This window comes from Pangasianodon hypophthalmus, chromosome 21 (genome assembly GCF_027358585.1).
Source record: "Pangasianodon hypophthalmus isolate fPanHyp1 chromosome 21, fPanHyp1.pri, whole genome shotgun sequence".
NCBI classification, from domain to species: Eukaryota; Metazoa; Chordata; class Actinopteri; order Siluriformes; family Pangasiidae; genus Pangasianodon; species Pangasianodon hypophthalmus.
The window spans coordinates 14,261,605-14,284,383 of record NC_069730.1 but is presented as its reverse complement, the minus strand read 5'-3'; the positions used below and the strand labels follow the sequence as shown (position 1 = coordinate 14,284,383).

Genomic DNA, 22,779 nt, shown 5'->3' with positions numbered 1-22,779 from the left:
CCCAAATTATTACTATAGAAACAATAGAACAAGCACATTAATATAAATCTTATCAACACATTCTGACCAGAATCATGAATTCAACAGCACTGGGGTACAAGTACAATGTATAATGCACACTATTCTATTATAATGTATCATAGTGTATTCTATTCTGTTCTATTCTGTTCTATTCTATTCTATTCATGCACACATTATATAGTGTAACACTGTATATACTTCTGTTTTCAAATAAGGCTGTGTGTTTATTTCATATGAAGAACTAGTTATTTTTGATATTTTTGATATTTTATTTCGATATTTTTAAACTTGTGGTTTTTCTGAAAGCTGCAGTTTCTCAGTATGGCAGAATCCATGGAAACTCAGTTTATGGTCAGCTCTAATTGTAATTACAGTGTCAGTTTGGCCATACAAAGACTTTTCCTAGTAATTTTCCAAGACGTTTGAGGGAAATATTGACATTCCTAAAAGTTTCCACTGCAGTATTCTTGTGGACACCTGACCATCACAGCCATATGTGGTTCTTCCCCAGAATGTTGCCACAAAGTTGGAAGCACACAATTGTACAGAATGTCTTTGTGTGCTGTAGCATTACAATTTCAAACCTGTTCCAGCATGACAATGCACCCGTGCATTGGACATGGACATGGTTTACCAAGGTTGGAGTGGAAGAACTCAAGTGACCTGTTCACATGGGCTTAGCTAGCTTATTCTTGGCTTAACAGTTCTGAACAGTCTTCTCAAGACATTAACCATTTCAAAAGCAGCTGTATTGCAATTCCATGTCAAATACCCAAATTTCTCAGTTCCCTTTGAACACATCACAAGTAGAGTATAGAATAGAACAAAAGAGAACTAATGTATGATAGACAGAGTCCACAAATGAGTCATTTATTTCAACCGTTTAGTATATTTCCTGGTTAAGCCCCTGCAGAAATGAGCATCAATTTACCATTGTCATCAAATTTACTATAGAATATAATCAAATTACATTAATTCAACATGCTCGCATTTTTATTTTGTACACCACACTAACACAACATGAGTAATGCATATTATGTACACAGAATAAACTCACAGAGAACTAAATCTGCCTGCTGGAGAAGTTTAAAATGTCAGAATTAAAAAGTATGTTTCTGCTTTTGCCAAATCTTCTTGGCACATTAAAGAAAGCTGTAGGCTGTGATGTAAATTGAGGGTTTTTAGTTTGAAGAAGGTGCTGCAAGACTGGAGTGTGTGTGTGTGTGTGTTAGTGTGTAGGAAAGACAGATGAAGACTCATTAATGAGTCTGGCTCACTTGCACTTTTTTACTATCCAATCTGTTTCTCCATCTTTTAGATTTACAACAAGCATCCAACAGACTTTTATAGAGGCTATAAAATGATCAGGCAGTAATGTATATACACACACACACACACACACACACACACAAGCATCCATGTGCACAGTCGCACCCTGAAATACACATACGTGCACAATGACGTGTGCATTCACTGGTATTCGCATTTATGCACACACACAGACACACACACACACACACACACACACACACACAAGCATCCATGTGCACAGTCGCACCCTGAAATACACATACGTGCACAATGACGTGTGCATTCACTGGTATTCGCATTTATGCACACGCACACACACACACACACACACACACACGGACACAGCTGTGCACATACACACACACACTGCCAAGCAGAACTAAAACGGCAGAGCTGAGTAGGTCAGACGCCTGAAGCAAACGCACACAGTAGACACAATCATTTAGTGCAGCATATGCGGAGAGACGTGAGGACTGTTTCTGTGTCACGCGACATCTTCATGTCTCGTGTCTCAATACTATGACTTATTGTACGAATACTTGCACTCGTTCTCAGTTGGTTATAGTGTAGAAAGCAGTGTCTCTGCTCTCCCAGTACTCCCTTGAATATGGTTCTCAAAACTATACGAAAATTTTGCGAACCCTTGAATCACTATCTTCAAAATATGAACATTCTACGAAATGAAATATTCACAAGAAAACAGTTATCACTACAATTTTTACAAAACAAATCACGTTTTTCATGCTACACTGATCAACTGAGAACACAGCTGTCATAATGTATAATGTATGCTGCTTTTTTGGTTATAGAAATAAGAAATATAATGACTGTTTTATTTATGTATTGGCTTACATTGTACTTTTAGTGTTTTTATACTACACCACAGAGTGGAGCAGATTACATGTCCAGGGTATCCTTCTTTTTTGTTTTGTTTTGTTTTTTTTAATTTTTAAGTATCCAGTAGTTTAAATACGCTTCTGATATAGTGGACACCAGCATATGTTTCTCCCATCCAGAGATAGAAACAGACGAACAATGCTTCACTGACTTTCGCAAAGAAATTTTTATTTAATATATATTTAAACCACATATATTCTTCATGAAGCAACACATTACTCGTCCACTCGTTCAAATCCTGCCGTCTGCTGCACTACACACATTGACTGAGGACACATTCTGGCTATTGGTAGGAACTACTTTTACTATGTGAATAAATTGGCTTGTATGTAGGACAGGCAAACATTTTATATAATATCAGCAATGCACAAGGATGTGGAAATATAGACAAAACTATATTAAAAAACCCAAAATATAGAACAGTGCAGCACAAAACTATCAAACAACGACATGGCCAGAATTGAATAACATTTTATACATGCGACGAGAGAAAAGAAAACTACAGCTCATAGCTAAAATATTCAGCAAAAACTTGCTACATCAGAGATATTATATGGAGGAGCTACCAGAGATATGCACTCTTTTTTGTTGTTGTCGTTGTTGTTGCTTTCTGTATTTAACTAGATTGTCAGACTTTGGGGTTATGTTATGTTATATGTTATGTTATGTTATGTTATGTTAGATGCCACTTTTTAGCCTAATTAATTATTTTTTTAATAATTAATAATTTCCAGGTAATCAAAACATGACTGAGCAGCACATTGCCTGGTAGGCTAGCTAAAGAATTTGTCAGTTGTACTCCACACTAGATTATTTATCAAAGCATACGTAGAACAAGTTGTAATTCTCTGCTGTAAGAACTGCCATTGGTATTTATCATATGTGAGGACTATATGTAATGGGCATTAATAAATCCTACACATTCTAAATTGCTCTGCTTTTGCACAGCCACACTCATTTACATAAAAAAAAAAACACCCCCAAATCACCATATATGGTAAACAACTTCCAGTAGTCTGCTTGCGGTACTGCACAACATGTCAAAAGTAGCTGTTGCACCAAGTAAAACAGTTTTTTTTTTTTTATTTGGCACTTTTACAATTGGTTTGTCATATTTATAAGAAATAAATACACATACGGTTTGTCTGAGAAATAAATAAGAAATATAATAAGCCAGCCATGATGAAGCTTCAAGAAGCGCTCAACTGTGCATCAGGACTTGCTTGTACCTTAATTAAGAGGCCTTCTCTGTTCATGTACATGTATTCCTCAAAAACTGGGTGATTTTATGTCTATGTCTATGTGTGTACATTTGGAAAACCTGTGGTGGTGTGAAATTCCCTCATTGTCGTTGCTGTTTCTGCTGCCGCATTGGAAAATGTAATGTATTTCAGCATGACCGATAGGTAAGATGAGTCATTATTTGGCTCATAGTTGGTTGGGAAATGCCAGACCTGTCTCCACTTTCCCACTGAAAAGGAACTGAGTATGCACTGGGATGCTGTTGCTGCATTTTGTGGCTGCTCCAAAAAAAGGGGGGTGAGTTTTTAGCAGAGATCAACTAAAATTGCACCGAGCAAACGAAATCAACTGATGAGCCACTCGTCGCTCTCTGCAATGAGGTTCCTGCGGTCCTTAAAAGCACGTTCCTCCCTGAGTGTGCCAAGTCCTCAAGGAAGACAAGGTCAGGCATTGTCTGCAATCAATCTTTAAATGTGCCTTTAATATGATTTTACTTCACATGTCATGTATTTGCACCTTGTTGTGAGCACTGACGTCAGTAATTACTCTGTCAATTACACTGACGTGATTGACAAGTGGGATGAGAGCGCCTCAGAGTGTGTGTAAATATGCATACTAAGGACAATAATAAGCTTAAGGACAATAGAGAAACCCTAATAGAGCCCACATGATCGGTTCTTATAAGACACTGCAGACCTGAACATGAAAAAGATTGATTAAGTCAGGATAAACTATGCAAAGGATAATTATAGACCTACTCAGATGTGACTGTAGGGTCTTTTTGTCTGCTTTCAGAGATGTGTTCCTTTAATTTCTGAATGTCACTAATCATGAACCCAGAAAGGAAGAATTAGAACAATGCAAACAGGAAAATGCTGACTGCTTGGTGCAACCTGCCATTCTCTGTCAGCCAGTGTTTGCATTTTTTTGGGTGACGTCACGCCTTCAAAGAGGACCTGCAAATATATCCTCTCATGTGGTGTCGCAGTGGCACAAAAGAGATAGGATTACAGCTCTAAGTGCTGAAAGGAAGGGTATAGTGGAAGATGTGTAGGGTGGAGAGGGGTTTGAGCCACTCTACTGTAATAGTCACCTTCACAATAAAGCAGTGCTTTTAGTGAAAATTTGTCTAAAGCAGCTCTGGAAATATGGCACATAATGCAGGGCACCTCTTACAGAAACACTCTGTCCCCTTCTGTCTCTCATCAGCTTATTACTCTACCCTCAAGGACACCAAACATGCCATAGAAATACACACATACACGCACACACACACACACACACACACACGCAAACACATAGTGTATATCACCTTCAAAAGGACACGGGCAGAGCACTGGTTTGCTGCCTCATCAATTTCAACCTGTCTAGTGGGACGCTGTAATTTCTTAAACACACGCAAGCACACACACACACACACACACACACACACACAACCCCTGCTTCTGATCTGAGGAGAATCTAATTGCAGACTGCAGATCAGAAAGTGGGTCATATATACGCTCGAATACACACTCTTACATAGACATAGAGAAGGCACCAGTCCTAAAAATGTAGCTTTATGATTGCATTGTCAACAAGAAAACACTAGCAGACTGAGAAAAAAAACAAAAAAGAGAAAATAATTAGCAGCCAAAGAGACCACAGTCCCGCCCACTTGGTTTCTATTGGCTCACAAGACAGAGGTTCACAAAATTCACAGCTAAAATTGGTACAAAGTAAAATGACCATTACATCCTGCATCCTTTCCATTTCAGTGACTTGGCTTTTCCATCAGCTGACATTTATTTGCATTTGGTTTTCACCCCTGTACTATCACCAAATTACATGTATTCATTTATTTTGCTATTTGTTATTTATTCATACAATTTTACCACTCTGACTACTTTTGAAAACACAGAGCTGACACTTTACACATTGCATATAGGAGCTCCACATTTCATCATCAGGGTACGCTGCTATGAGTTCTCCCTCAAAAATACACAAAAACTGCAGTCATCTTTTTTTCTCCCCAATAAAAACAGCAGATGAGCCAATCAACATATGAATCTGGAATGAGTGACAGTTGCACAGGTTTTTTTGAACTCTCTGATATTAACTGATGCCCCGGAAGCCCCGCCCACTTCCCCCAATTCACTTGATTTCTGTTAGGGTAAATGGAGAATATTGGCAGTTCATTGATGTGAAATAAAATCTACCAATGTATGTCTTAGTTGGCAAACATTAGATAAGTATATATTGAAAATCAACAAGACATTTTAAAGCATTTTGAAATATTTTGATTAAATGGTCAAAGATGGCACTTTTTTGGACAAAAGCGTAAAAAAATGAATTAATAGGCCTACAAATAAGTGTCAAATTTAACCACAGATACTTTTAATGGTAATGATAATTAGAAATTAGAAAGTTCCTGCACCATTCAGTGTAGATGCATTTAAACAGTGTGGTCAATGCTGACATAGTCTGGAGCGTTCTGGAGTGTGTGTATATACAGGGTTTTACGGTAATCACCAGGCATCTGAGATACCGCTCATTTGTTTCAGTTAAAATGTAGATACTCGAAAGGTTTACATGCATACTTTACTTTCTTATTAACTTCTTTTTCCTAGAATAGTAAAAGGGAGCAATTTTCTAGCGTAAATGTTCCTCCTTTCTTGCATGTAAACGAAAACAGATGAACTTGTGGTCACCACCACGTATAACCCTGTATAAACGCACACTACAGTTTCTACCTTAGACAAGTGGTTTATGAAAGGACTGTATCGAAAATGTAGTGCATTGTTCCTCATCAGGGTTTGCAGGTCTCGATTATTAACACACTGTCACCTATTCTTTACATAGCACATAGCTGTTTGGGTAATTATCCTGTTTTCTATAAATTATTATAGCTACTTTCCCCTGAAAAGAGTGCTAACCTTCAGATCTTTTCCCAGACCTTCAGATCTTTTCAGATTCTTTTAACCTTCAGATCTTTCCACATGGCCTCAATAATGCATCCACTTTTTCATACATTAACTCAAAGTCATAGCTTGTCGGTTCTGTCCTTCACTCGAGTGCAATTTCCATCGTATTGATTAATGTGAACAATTAGCATTCCTCATGCATCCAGTCAACTTTTAATTGTCTCAGCTTTCTGATTGGTAACAGGAGAGCTATTTGCCTGATGTTTAAAGTTTCCTTGAGGTTGTAACCAGAGTTTTGTATGAATACGGTATGGCTATTGTGACTCATTCGATCAGTATTAGTAAGAGCAATAACTGTCTCAGTGCTGTAACATTGATCACTAAGACAGCTGGAAGACAAGATGGAATAAAAGCTGCTCGAGGCGGGAAAGAAAAATGGCAGCTGGGCCATTAGCTTTAAGTACTTAGTGTAGACGTTTAAAAAGTTTCTTTTTTGGAACAGCTGAAGGAGCAACAATAAAAAAAAATATTTATATTAGAATGCTTTACAACCATGGCAGCATTTACCTAACCGAATATTATTACTGAGAGTCATGATTATGATTGATTATGGGTTGATTTTATATTTAGTCAAATTTTTGCTACTGCAATAATCAGAAAAGTGACAGCCTCAAGGCAATCCATCATGCTTCCCAGGAATGAGGCAGAGAGAGATAGAGAGTGAGGAAGAGAGCGTGTCTCAGAAGAGACAGATACAGATAAAGAGACATCATGTAGACACCGAAAAGGAAAGTGTGAGGAAGAGAGTGTGTTGGGAGACAGACGAGAGAGCAGGCAGAAAAAAAGAAGAGTCGGAAAATCAGTGGAAATAAATGCACTAAGCAGACAGAAGAAAAATTGCACAAAACAAAGACCTACTCATTACAATTCATCCAAAATGTGTGACAGAGTTATTTTTTGTGCAAAAATACATTAGGTGGGAGAAACATTGTAGTGTCTCTGCATACAGAATTTTTTAAAATATGTCCCAGCCTGAGGGACAGTGAGTGAGAGAATGATTGTCCACCCACACACACCTCCCACTAATGTGAGCGTTTGTGTACTTGTATGTGCACACACACAGATGTAGTGATGTGACTGTTAACAATTTGTTCTCTTATATGTTTATTGTTTATTAAGGCTTTTCATAAAGCATTGCTGAATTGGACTGAATTGAATTTAACTAAATCAAATAGAATTGAATCAAATTGAACTGAAAACACACCAGACAGACAGACAGACAGATAGGCAGACAGACAGAGAGACAGACAGACAGACAGATAGACAGACAGACAGACAGACAGACAGACAGATAGATAGATAGATAGACTGATAGAGGAGGTCTAGGGAGAGAGAGAGAGAGATACAGAAAGAGGGGAGGTATGGGGCAAAGAGGATGAGAGACGTAGAAAGAGAAAGAGAGGAGATGTAGTGAATGAGTGATAGATACAAAAAGAGAGAAGGTATAGATGAAAGTGAGAGAGAGCATTGTCCTTGACTGAACTGCCAGCTGCAGTGTGTACACATTTAAGTGAAAGACTGATGTCGTATTAATGGAGTGAAAATTACGCTCTACTGATATGCATGAGGAGATTTCATAAAGCTTCAGAAATGAAAGAAGTTGCAGACAGTCTGGTGACTGATGCGTGCTAAATGAAACAGCCACGTCATTTGACAGAGTGATTAATCTGTGCAGGGCTTCATGATGTGCGATGAATTGTGGTTGTGTGTTTGCGCTGGGATTAAAACTCTCCCACGTTGTGGAATTCATAATGATCAGAGGAGAAATATTTAATACACACACACACACACACACATACTATTAGGGCTGCACAATTAATCCTCTTTTAATCATGATCATAAGTTGTGGCTTAAGTAAACAATTATACATAATAAGTGTGTTATTAGTGAGCTTAGCTGACGTCAGAGCTTGAATTGGTAAAGCGCCTAACGTTTTTATTCACCTGGTGGATTCTATATGTCTTTATAAAGAATGAATAAATTATTATTCGTTATGTGAAGTTATATAACACCTTTGTTCATAAGAACATTTTAATGTTAATCACATGTGCTCGTAACACACAGAGTAACACAAGTAACCTGATATTGACTCCTTCAGTAGAGTCAGTTACATAAGGAATAAATAAATGACATTGTCATTCTTTAAATAATAAAATTAAATGTAATATCGTAATCATCACACTGCTTTGATATAAGGGGAATAAAACATGATGGGACTTGCTGTAACAGGAACATAATCAACAATAAAAGAAAAACCATATTTTAATTGAAAAATATTGTCGTATTTTTATTAATTGAGTTACATTTAATGTTGTAGGTCCTGTTTTCACTTACTTTTGGATTCTATATGTCAACACTTCCAGTTCGTATCGTTTAAATGTGGGTTTTGTTGTGTACTCTGGTGGCATACTGAGCGACTGAGTAACTGATTGACGGATTGGTTGGTTGACAGTGTTGGGCTGTAACTGAATATAAATAATAGTGTTACACTTTCAGAATACAAAATGAAAGTATTCTGTATTCAGTTTCAGTACGTTTGAAAAAGACAGTATTCAGATTTACATAATTAAGAGAAACCTTTTAGAATGCTTCTTCTATTTTTTTTTTAAATGACTACGCTCATTTGCATTGCTCACTGCAGAGCAGCCATAAGTAGCAACATAGCAACCACACAATCACAACTTTTAGCACCTAATATAAGTAAATAATTAGATTTTGCAATAAACAATGCTGGCAGCTTTACTGCCTTTTAGACGAATGTCTGCGCTCAAATTACACACTCGTCTGATTGAATCTTTTTAATTAAATTTCAGAAGCATATTTTTCTTAGTTCAAAGCCTTATGCAAAAGTCATAAGCATATACCATGCCATCTGGGTGTTTTCTTTTTCCTTATATACACTTGATGCAAGTTCAGTTTTGTTATCAGACTTTAATTAGGCTAGATCAGCATGAAGTAGGCTACATAATGTATGTAATAAAATATATCACTGAAAACATTCAGTGTATTTAGTATTCATCCTTCAATATTTTTTTCTGTGTATTTTGTCAATGATCTTGGTTGATTGATTGATTGATTGATTGACTGATTGATTGATTATGTTTACAGTACAAATGTTAATGTGAGCTGTCTTTCTCGGATTCCGAGATTTATCCATTGGAAGTAACACAGGCTTATAAAGTATAATGTGAAACAAAAGGTTTTCTGAACATTAAAACTATTTAACATTTTTTGCGACATTTTTCCCATCTTCAGCTGCCCTCTGTAGCTTCATGACCCTGTGTTTGACTGACAGGAGTGGAACCTGATATGAGGTCATGTGTGAATGTAGCCCATCCACCTCGATGTGAGATGCTTTTCTGCTCACCATGGATGTAAAGAGTGGTTATTTGCAAACCAGTCATTCTCCTCTGACCTCTCTCTACCCACAGAACTGCCTCTGACTGGATGTTTTTTTTTTGTTTTTCACATCGTTCTGTGTAAACTCTAGAGAATATTGTGTGTGAAAATCCCAGGAGATCAGCAATAAACAAACCAGCCCATCTGGCACCAACAACCATGTCATAGTCAGAGTCACTGAGATCACATTTTTTTTCTCATTCTGATGTGTCATGTAAATATTAACTGCATCTGCATGATATTATGCATCGTGCTGCTGTGACATGATTGGCTGGTTGTGTAATTATAGAAACAAGCAGGTGTACAAGTGTTCCTAATAAAGTGGCTGGTGATTGTATATCAATAATGTCACTGTAATCTCAGAATCACTGACATTGAAAATATAGCTACTATACGTTTGTGTGGAGACTCGTCACGATTGCTGGCAAGAGTTACCTGCCTGCGGCAAATAAATCCTTCTCCAGGCCTCCGTAAAAGGCTTTTGTGTGACTTTAATGGACCCCCCAAGGCCAGCAAATATTTCTTCCAAACAATAAGACAATTTCCTGCTGTGGCTGAAGTTCTACTCAGCTCCCGCAGCCAATACATCTTTCTCTGGTGTGATTGCAAAAGGCTGTAGCTTTCTGTTATTGCCATGGATCATTCCAGTGCCTGATTGAGTGCTAGCTTCTCAACTGGCACTCAAAACAACACAATAGCTCCTTTTTCTTTTTTTTCCAAGGCCATGTACCATCCCAGCAAACTACTACTACTCTATTTGCTTCATTTATAAATTGCTCTGACTCCACATAGCACATTTGACAACCTTTTCTATGAATGTTACATTAATTATGCCATATACCACTCATAATATTTTCAAATCTCTGGCATAAGCCTGTATAAATCCCCATAGCTAGTTATAGCTACACGCATAACACTTTATAAATGACTTTGTAATGTCAGGTTACATAACTCATTCGTTAATAAGAACATTTTAATGGTAATATGTTTGCGCCTAACAAATAGTAACCTGATAATGACTCCTTTAGCACCGTCCTCTGTGAGTTACGAAAGAAATAAAAAGACGTGTCATTCTGTAATAAATAAAAAATAGTAATCATTCGCAAATTGCTGTGGTATAAGAGGAATAAAACATGAAGGGGCATGCTGTTGTAGGACAACCACCAAGAACGACACGTTATGTTTTTTTAGTACTTTACAGTTATGTTTAATGTTGTGGTACACCTGCAAAAAAGTTAGCTTCTCATTGTTATCACTTATGTTATAGCAGCTATAAAAATTTCTTCCTCAGCCTCTCCTTTTTGCCCTCTCTCTTGAAGTTAAGACAAAAAATGCAGCTTGTCATTTTACTGATAAAACCCAATGTCCTTAAGTCTTTCCTGTGATGGAAAATCTAAAGTTACAGCTTGACCTCTGACTTTTACAAAGTGCTGACACTTCTATAAAGTGTTAAATAAAAATCTCCTCACAGAAAACTTCACCATATCAATGATTAAAAAGTTTTTTAAATCAGTTTATGTGGTGCATCCACCATAGAAGTCCCTGTACGAGTTGTTACTAAAGGATTAGAACGAGTGCATCAATATAAAACTGTAATTTGCCTTTAATCAGTACCTTCTGACCCATCAGAATTAAGGAATCAGTAGTGCTGTGCTCTAATCTATCTTCTGTACTGCTTTCTGTAAGCAATAATCAATTGTTTTAGTTACTAATAAAGAGTCGATGTAATCTTGTTTGAGGAATATAATTGGAAAAAAATATTTTCCCACTGATGAAATAAAAACAGATACTCACTGAACACTACAGGTCATTCTAGTAAGGGACTGAACAGATGTTTTTCTTACATATCCACAGTCCTTCGACACAAAAACACAAACTTATGGCTTGATTTGAGAAGACCTTCGCATTCATGCCCTTTTAGACTGATTCACTTTGTTATGTTACTTATGCTGTCTTTTTTAATAACTTTAAGCAAACTCCAGCACAATATCTGCTGACCATTTCTCAATAGATAGAGTTTTTTTTCTTGATCAAAGTAAAAGTAGGCAGCTATACAACCGATCCGGCCTTCAGATGTTCACCTTCTTTCATATCCTACATGAGTGGCTTTCTTACCTTTTCCTGGTACTGTCGACGAGAGGAGTCCAGCGATTGGATGAGAGCGGTGGCGTGGCCGATGAAGACGGCGTAGCAGGTGGCTCCTACTATCATGCTGAGCATGGTCAGCCATATATCAGACAAACTCTCTGGAGCCTGACGGCCGTAACCTATACAGAGCATGTGACTCATCGCCTTAAACACGGCAAAGGAGTATAGCTCACTCCACGTGTCATTCTGCAGAGAGGAGATAGAGAGAGAGAGAGACAGCACAAAATAGGAAATCAAAGGAGAGAGAGAAAGAAAAAGACTTAATAGCATCCACTTACAGCCTATGCAACTGTTCTAATACCAACAGGACCAGGTGATAAATCTTAAAAAGAGAATGAATAATGAAGTTTTCACGACTGAGAGTTTTGTCTCCAGCTGGCTGGCTCAAACAAACCTCCATTAACCTTTAAAGTCCAGCCTACATTTTACAAAGTGTGCGCTGGATGATTAAATCATTTCAGGAGAATGCACCTGAATGCACAGGCTGGATGAAGTGTGAAAACTGTCGCATCTTTTCGACAAAAAAAAAAAAAGCTGACCATCTCCCTGCAAAATGTGAGTTGATCATGTCCATTCATCCATTCTCTGTACCACTTATCCTACACAGGGTCATGGGGGAGCCTGCAGCCTATCCCAAGGGACTCGGGGCACAAGACTGGGGAAACCCTGGACGGGGTGCCAACCTATCACAGGGCATAATCACACACACACACACACCCATTCACACACTACCAACAATTTGGAAATGTCACTCAGGAAACATCCATGAATTTAAAAAAAATTCAACCCAATCTCTATCTTGTAACTGTAGTGTATGGATGAATACAAAGGACAATCATTTCAGTTTTTCCCTGTTTACTTGAAGCTGACTTATAATAGAAGTCTAATGGCACTAATAATCTGTCCCCCCTCCCTCCCTCTCTCTCTCTCTCTCTCTCTCTCTCTCTCTGTCTCTATACATGCACTCCTGCTGCCTGATGTCATATCAGTGCCAGATCCTGACACATCTCCACTGCTGTGTCTCCTCTGACCCTCTGGACCTGCCTGATTCATCCTGATGCTCTACTTCTGCTTGGAGCTTCTGCACTTGTGACTCACTTTCTGCTGCTGTCCATGGTCCCACTTGTGTACTCTAAATATTGCATTGCCCAAAAAAAAAGTTTATGCCAAGTCTCACCCTTGCCTCAGTGGAAAATCCTTCCTGGGTCTTGTAGATTTGTACCTAAGAACTGCTGCTGTAATCATAAAGAGTGTCCTGTGCTCATCCCAGAACCCTTATTCACAGTATACTCATACTGAACATCATTTCAACACAACTAGTACTGTTTGATTTTACTCTTCTACACCTGTATACTGAAATGATTTATAATCCCACAATTAGGCATCATGGTTCCTCTCAAGGTTTCTTCCTCATGTTGTTTCAGGGAGTTTTTTCTAGCTGCTGTCACATCTGGCTTGCTCATTAGAGCTCTAAATTTACATCTGGATTTCTGTACAGCTGCTTTGTGAGTGTCATTTGTTAAAAGACTATACGTTACTATATATTTTTTGCTATACAGTAGAGAAAAATCTGACCTCTGAAAGGACGATTTATACAGATTCAGAGCGTAATTGAAAAATATTTTTGACTTCAGAATTCACAGAGATGTTTTAGAAAATGATGTTTCACATTTATTGTTTACTGCCATAACAATTGCCATAAGACTACCATTATCAACAAATTTGAGTCTGTTTTTCCTGTTCTTTTCCCAATTCGTGGAAATAGGTCATAATTCATGTCTCTCGCTGCTAATCAGACATACTGTACAGTACAGAAATAATAAATAAAGGTATGTCTTCTTGTCGCTGGTGTGGTACCATTAAGGGTGTGTCTTTTGTACCCTGTACCCATGCTGGACCATGTCTGGGCTACAGCATACAAAGACTATACAATTGTGTTTCTAACTTGTTGGCAACAGTTTATGGAAGGCTTATATGTAGGTATGATGGTCAGATGTCCATAAATTTTCCTTCAAATAGCGTACCTTTAATTAGCTTATAGAGTGGTGCTTAAGGTCCAATTATGTACCTTGAATTATTTATAAAGATATAAACAATGGTAAAGGTAGTTGACCCTTGATGGTACCGCAGCTACAAGGAAAAGTACAAACTCCAGAGTACTATTTTAATTATTAAATTTGCCCTTTTTGAAACTATTCTATGGCAACTCCACAGCGATTTAATAGTCAAATCAAGATTAATTACTGTGCTGCCTAACCTCGGCACGGCGAGACAGAGGAGCGCTGCCATCATTAATGTGAGGTTTGTGTGCATTCAGCAAATCTTGAAAAGTTCCAGGGCTTTAAGTGAGCTTTAACAGGAAGCTTCAGAGAGCATTCACTGAGAGACATGAAATGGGAACTGACGTAAAAAAGAGTACCTAAAGTCATTAGGGTGAGTGAAAGCAAACTGGATGAGGATTAGAGAGCTTGGAGAGTTCAACAGGAAGAGGAAGAGAAAGAGAGTGGTGATGCAGGGAGGATGGGAGAGTGGCTGAAGAAGAGCAGCCATGAGAGAGGCGCAGGTATGAAAACAGCGGATTGAATGCGGTTGAATAATAGATGCAAAGTGAGCACTTAGGCTTGAAAATAGAAATTTCAGAGAGTGCATAGCTACACACAAACACACATACACCAGACTGCTTCCTTTACACACATGGACGTCAGTGGGCCAAACAGGCGTGTGTGCCCAGAAGCTGATAAGCTCCACAAACATCATCCAGTGCCACCACACACAGAGCAGCAGCCCTACCCTATCCATCCTCTCTGCTCACCTCAGCTTATCTGGACACCCAGTGCTCTGTCTGCTATTGGCTCCTGTCACCAAGACTCGCTTTAAAACACCGGATGAGCCGTAATATATGCATTTAATCCCCGAGAAGACAGCTAGACAACCTCTCCCAAAACAGCTTCATTTCAGCTCACCTCGAACACAAGCGTGACTCAACATGTTATCACATTTCTGTGCCTGTGTGTTATTTTAATATTGTTCATCTTTACCTTCAGGTGTGTGTAAGGCTGGACAGTGTGACAGCATTAGTTGTAATCAGATATGTAATTATTCTCCTGAGCATCTCACCAGGAGCAAAATGTGAAGAAGGCGAGGTTGGAAATTAAAATCAATGTCACTGTAAGAGTTTATAATGATAGCAAAATGAAGTGTTATTTTTTCTCTAATAAAGAGTGATTGCAAGATGCTTCAAGATGAAGCTACGGGATTTCCTGTGGACAATTTACAAACAAGACTGAAAGATATTATCTGGCAGCAATCTGTATATCTGTATCTCAGGATCGTTTTTTTTTTTTTTTTCAAATTTATGATTCAGAGATTTCCATACACTTTTACACAAAATGACATTTCAACATCTTTTATACTTCTGGTTTCTTAGAAGATGTAGATTAATCTTCTATAACATCAGCTCTGATGGCCTATCAATGCGCTCGTTCTAATATGTTAACGTTTCTATAGTAACAACTAATTCACTTATATGGCGGATACTCTACCATAATCGAATTCTAATAACAAATGTTTTTTGTTTTGTTTTTTTATATACAGTTATTTAACTAACAAAATTGCATTCTTGGTGTGTCTCTTTTATATTTTTTATACTTACATTTTTTTTTTTTTGACAAATTTGCGTGTAACAAAGCAAATTTCCCCACTGGGGACGAATAAAGGATTATCTTATCTTATCTTATCTTATCTTATCTTATCTTATCTTATCTTATCTTATCTTATCTTAAAAATGTATAATCATTGATATGATGCAGCTTTCTGTAAGGAGATGCTTATGTAACATTTATGGAAGGAGTCTCCAGTGTCAGCTCTTTGTAAGAGTTCCTTTATTTTTTATTTCCAACATAGGAAAGACCTCAGAACAAAGGACATTCCACTGCATTTGTTTTTGTCTTATTAACTTCAAGAGAGAGAAAAAGGAAACTGGTGAGGGAAGTTATAATAGGAATGCTCAGGAATGTTCCACAAGATTATATATGTAACTATAAACGGGTAAAAAGTACAACATTTCATTCTTCATTAAACAAAAAAAGGAATTAATTAATTAATTGGCAAATGTCTATGTTATAAGAGGAATAATACAGTGCAGGATATGATGTGATGTTATAGGATGTTGGGCCACTTCACACCACCCTGCCTTTGATTAATTTCCTATAACAGCACACTCTGATGTGTTTTATTCACTAATGCATCTGTTCAGTCTCCTGGGTCCATGTTAGCAGGAGTAGCATCCCAGCAGGTTTGGTGTGTGTGGTATCAGACAGAAGAGACTGTAGCTTTATCTCCAGGGTTTTCCCTCAGCAAGTGGTCCATTGCTTCCTCAAGTCAACAGTGCTAGGTATTCATTAGCTCTTATCATTTCCTCAGAGATCCTGCTAATAGGGTGTGTTCATGTCACAGGAAATGGATGGATAAACGTAAATGTACAGTATGTATTTGGATTGTGTGTGTATTCTCCTTCAGGAGTTTTCTCTGGAGCTTCTACACTGATTAACAGTCACTACTATACATGTTGTCAGTGAAGGTGTTCAGTCATTCAGACCACTTTGAAAGTCCAGATGTGGTAGCTCAAGACACCTGTACTTGTGTTGAAGATGTTTTGCTACTTATCTGAAAAGCTTAATCTGTGTCTCTTCCTTTGTATAAGTGGAAAACATCTGTAAGTTGATGACTAGACACTGTAGGTGTTGTTAGCCATTTAGGAGACACCTTTGAAAGTGTAGTCCATTAAAAATCCATATATAAAAGCACACAAGGAAAATTATTTTTTTTAAAATATCAGTTTAGCACTATTTACGCTTAGATTTTCAGGGTGTTATCTGTAATAAATGTCTCTACGATCAAATTCATGAATCCAGAAAAGTGCACTTGTGAGTTTCTATGAGGTTTCTTTTCTGCAAACACATAATTGGGAATTTATATACAGATCAATCATGTTCAAGTTGTAGTATACATATGTGAATATAAAATGAGGCTTTATGCCCATTGTATCTGTCCTAATCACTGGCAATTTAGTCAGCCTTAGGGTCTACGTTCTGTTTTTTTTTTCTAAAGTGCCCCCAGTAAAGGCACAATATAAGTAAACCATAGCAACTACATTTGAAAAGATTTCCAAACCATTCATCACGTCCATGATTGCTGGAAGTGTTTAAAAAGCTGGTGTGGATATAAATGTTGGAAAAATTGAATAGAATCAGGCTCCTGAAATATATTTGCCATATCATTAGGATATCGTGAGCTCTAATCCAGACGATGCTACAGCCATCCATGGCCAGGACCCAGGGGAGCAAACCTGTCTCTGCTGTCAGGGAGGGAGGAGTGGCATACTCTCTCCGCCCTGTCAATCACAGCGACCTGATGTACGGCAGAAGAGGCTGCATAGCGCGTTCCTCTGAGCGTGTTAAACTGCAGTTCGAAAAAAGGAAGCACTCCAAGGAAGCATGTGTTATCCTTCACCTTCTATGTCGTATAACAGGGAGAGCTGGCTGGTGGATGGGAACTGTCAGGTAACCAAAATGGGGGAGAAAACCCAAATTCCATGAGATGAACTTCATACCGACTTTACTTGCACATATACCACGGCGCTGTTTAATTCTTGAATCTGATTGGTCAGAAGGTGCTTAATTAATTTTCTATAACAGAATCTCTGACAATAGTTCCAGCTGTGAGGTTTTTAAGGATACTAATGTGCTCGGTCTAATATGTTATTGTTTCTGTAGTAACAATTTACACATGGACTTTTATGGTGAACCCTCGACAATGGATTTCGAGTTTGCAATCATTCATACGCTAAAGCTTTCTGTTTATCAGTAATTAACTCAGAAGTCACATACATTGCACCGTTATAAACAAGCGTTATGCTGAAGCATGTATCAAATCAGGAGAACAGTGAAAAGAAAATTACGACATTTAGTAAAGTTAGAACTGCTGTTGTGGATAAAGACTGAAGCTAAAATACATGATTGCAGATATAAGACAGCTGTCTGTCTTTTAAACACAGTGTCTCTACAGCACAATGTGTTTGATAAGGCCTGAGGCAAACTCTGACATATGGTTGGGGATTTCAAACACATTCTACTAAATATTGCAGAACGGCACAGCAGCTAGTTTGCAAATGCAAAAATCCTTATATAGGGTCAAATATGAGACTATTTCAGACTTCTCTTTGACCTTTCATGGGTTTATGTAACTCATAGATTGCTGTTATTGATTGTTAACTGAATAATGCAACAAATGGGGAAGGAAATGCAAAATACACACAAAATGGATGATATACTCATACCAGTGTGAAGTATATGTGACTCAACTACTTTGCATTTGGATTATTTACAGTAATAAAAATAGAGTTTAGTGAAGCACTTCCATCCATAATGTTCCTGACTCGGATTTCTAACAGATGTTTCATATAACACATTGAGACGGCTGCTAGTACGCAACGGATCCTGACTATTCAGGTATAGCAGCAGCTTGATATAGGTCAGTACATTTATTACAACCAAAAAGGAAAGTCAGATGTTTGGAAATCGTTTGAGATGGAGCACAAAGATAAGAATATATGAACTTTAATCATTGATGGTTGAAGGAACTGTCAATATCTGTGTTAATACACAACCTAAATAAATCACTAAGTACTTTAACATGAAGGCAGAATGCATTTGACAGAGGAAGGAATTGCTTTATGTCTACTTATGTAACGTTACTGGTAATGTTAGCTGCAGATTACATAACTTTCAAAAAATTGAAGAAGTAGATGGACTTTTTCAGAAATATGCTCTGAATTTATACTGTATATTTAAATAAAATATGAATTCAAATCACAATAAGTAAAGGATAAAACACTCGGGGGCGAGCTGTTTTAGGAAAATAATCAACGTCATGGTCATGTGATGTTACTGTTATCACCTCAAGGTTTATTATCTTCCAAAACAGCATGTGGCAAAGTGTTTTATTCCTCTTATACCACAGCAATTTGTCAATGATTACAATTCATTATTAATTAGAGAATGACACACATTTTTATATGTTTATTATTACATTAAATGTTGTGGAACGTCCACAAAACAAGTTATTTCCTGATATAGCTTACTGTACGTTATAGCGGCTATAAACAGTCATTCTCTCCCCAGCCACTCTGTTTGTCTCTCTCTTAACATTAATAAGACAAAAAAAATGCAGCTTGACAAAGTGTAATGTCGTCCATCCTGAAGACTTTCCCATGTCACAGAAATTAAAGTTACAGCTTTTCCTTTAACTGATAGTCAGAAACTTCGTCAAATCAATGATAACACATTTTTTAATCTGTTTATGTGTAACATCCACCAAACAAGCCCCTGTGTATGTTTTTACTATAGAAATTATAGAATATTAAAATGAATGCATTAACATAAACGTTGCTGCAGAACTATTGCCACGGCTTCTGTTATAGAAAATTACTTCAGAAAAAAACCACCTTCAGAATTGAGAATTTAACAGTTATTCTATCTAAAGTTGGTGATAGTGCATGATAGTGTGTATGTAAATAAAATTTGAATTCAAATCACAATAAGTAAGAAATAAAACACTTGCGGGTGAGCTGTTATAGGAGAATAATCACCATTGTGGTGGTGTGATGTTACTGTTACCACCTCAAAGTTGATTATTTTCCAAAACAGCATGTGGCAAAGTGTTTTATTCCTCTTATACCACAAGAATTTGGAAATTATTACAATTTTTTATTAATTAGAGAATGAATAAAGTTGGTGATGGTTGGGATGGATGGGAGAATTTTGTCCAAATCGAGTCAGGTTCTGATTCAGAACTTAAGGTTGGGCTTGACTGAGGATAAGACTGACACGTGCTTCCTCTGAGACAGCTGCATCATTTCGAGCTATTGCTCAAGCTGAGTCACAAGGCAGCATGACACACTCGGAGGAAAGCATTTTCTGCTCTCTTCCGCATACCTGATCTTAATGATGCCTCCGATTGGGTAGTGTCACTGTGATTGACAGGGGAGACGGTAATGCCATCCCTCCCACACAGAGAGAATTGGCACAGCCAGTTTTGCTTTCTTGGCTCCAGGCCACGGATGACTGTGGCATCATCTGGATCTGAATGTTAAGGTGATCGCTTTTCAGTTGAGCCTGAGTCTCTAACTTATCACTGGCTACGTTTACATGCACATCAAATTCCATTTAAGGTCTAGGTTCGGGTTGCAGCAATATTCCGAATACGATGTTTATACGCGTGCAGGCATCGTAATATTCCTGCATACATGTCTGAGTTGCTATTCCCAAATACCTAGCCTACAGCTAAGCATCCCTTAACACCCAATTCCTTGCAGACCGAGCATGCGCATGTATCTCTTTTCGGTGGATTTTCTGAATAAGGTGTTTACATGCAACAAATTTCCGATTAAAACAGGCATACTCCAGGGGTGGGTATTTGGGAATTTGGGGAATCAGAATATTGTCTTAATCTGAATCGTGCAATCGGATTGCAGCATTTACATGACTCAATACTAATTAGAATATTGCCAAATTCCAAATAATATCATGTAAACGTAGCCATTGTTGGCAAAAAAAGTAACAAATCTGCTCTAAAGGCCCTAAATCCACTGTTTTCAGTTCAGTTGGGTCTCTTTCTACTCCTCATGTATGTGAGTAAACTCTGTCACTGAAGCATCTGTAATTATTTCCTGAGCACACTGAAAGGCAAATCTAATGTGAAAACACACATGGAATTTGTAATTGAATCCTGCATATGTGTTTGTGCGTGTGTGTGTTAGAGAGTGCATGGGACAGATTGTCCTCCCGCTGTGAGAAGCTGCGAGGACGTCTAACAGGTCCTGGCGTCCTAATGTGGTACAGAAAAAAAGACAGATGTCCCGCTCCTGTGTGTGTGTGTGTGTGTGTGTGTGCACAGCGATGTAACAAATTTTCAACCACTCAGCGTATGAAGAACTCTAAAGAAACATGATTCACACATCTTTCCCTCTAAGTAACCTTTTTTTCCCCCTCTCTGACCTGTCTCTTCCTGTCTCTCTGAACTTTCCCTCTGATGTTGTTTTTTTTTTCCTGAAACCTTTCCTGTCTGATCTCCAGAGGATTCATTTCATGGCGCCATGTGAGACTGCTGCATGACATTCAACCTGATATCACAAAGAACTTACTGGAATTTCAGTGAGGAAGAGCGATACAGATGAAATTTAAATGAACTGATAAGAAAAGCGTATTATAGCTAATCCTGCTAATAGTCTTAACTGTCACAATTTTTAAATCACAATGAGAATTTGTGTGTGTGAGTTTACATTTGCATGTGTAAGCTGCTTTATGCAAATTTTTGGCAAGATCCAGTCAAGACTTTGAACAAATAAATCCTACATGCCTTCAGTTCATTCTTCATTCTTTCTGTTTGATGCTTGAAAGCAAATGAACATTAAAAAGACTTTTGGAGGATTCACACCATCTTAATTGTCCTTCATGTAGTGTGAATATAACACATCTTGAAAGTCTCCCATCAGAGCCTAAGGAAGAATCTCAGTTGGCAGCTTTTCCTTTTTGCCTTTCTTCAGGTTTACATTAGTATTGAATTTGTACTAGTCAAGCACATACACCGATCAGCTATTACATTAAAACCAGCTGTCTAATATTGTGTAGGTCCCCTTTATGCTGCCAAAACAGCTCTGACCCACTGAGGCATGGACTCCACAAGACCTCTGAAGGTGTGCTGTGGTATCTGGTACCAAGACGTTAGTAGCAGATCCACATGATGTAAAAGAAAACGTGATTTATCAGACCAGGCCATCTTCTTCCATTGCTCCATGGTACAGTTCTGATGCTCATGTGCCCATTGTAGGTGCTTTCAGGAGTGGACAGGGGTCAGCATGGGCACTCTGACCAGTCTGTGGCTGTGCAGCCCAAATTCACAGCAAGCTGCGATGCACTGTGTTTTCGGACACCTTTCTATCATAGCCAGCATTAATTTTTTCAGCAATTTGTGCTACAGTAGCTCTTCTGTAGGATCGGACCAGACGGACTAGCCTTCACTCCTCATGCGCATCAGTGAGCCTTGGGCACCCATGACCCTGTCGCCGGTTCACCGGTTGTCCTTCCTTGTACCACTTTTGGTAGGTACTAACCACTGCGTACCGGAAACACCCCACAAGACCTGTCGTTTTGGAGATTCTCTGACCCAGTTGTCTAACCATCGCAATTTGGCCCTTGTCAAAGTCACTCAGATCCCTACGCTTGCCCATTTTTCCTGCTTCCAACACATCAACTTCGAGAACTGACTGTTCACATGCTGCGTAATATATCCCACCCCTTGACAGGTGCCACTGTACTGAGATAATCAATATTATTCACTTCACCTGTCAGTGGGTTTAATGTTATGGCTATCAGTGTATATGTTAAGTCTACTTAAATACTAAGTCAAAGCAATAATGTTCCACCAACTGACAGCATTTTCAAATCTTAGTGATACATATTTAATAAGGAGAGAATTGTGGTTTCAGCTTTGTGGGAATTGTGGGAAGCAGCTACTATATGATAAAATTGAATTAAAGCAATTTTATGAGGTGCACATAAGCATAAATACAGATAATATATATATATATATATATATATAGAGAGAGAGAGAGAGAGAGAGAGAGAGGAAAATAGAGAGCAATACTCATTATTTTTGAAACAGGAACTTTTTAAATCAAGGTAAATCAGAGAGGTGTGTATGTGTGTGTGTGTGTGTGCCCACTAAACAGGTTCTTTCA

The 22,779-nt window shown here is 38.0% G+C and overlaps 1 protein-coding gene across 1 annotated transcript in view; it reads right to left on the bottom strand.

The window, feature by feature from the left end:
* Positions 1–22,779, bottom strand: part of LOC113533567 (potassium/sodium hyperpolarization-activated cyclic nucleotide-gated channel 2-like) — a 71,762-nt gene that overhangs the window by 22,451 nt on the left and 26,532 nt on the right. The window contains exon 5 of the mRNA XM_053227676.1: positions 11,949–12,167. Coding sequence (XP_053083651.1) covers positions 11,949–12,167 — 219 coding nt within the window. The remainder of the gene's footprint in view (positions 1–11,948; positions 12,168–22,779) is intronic.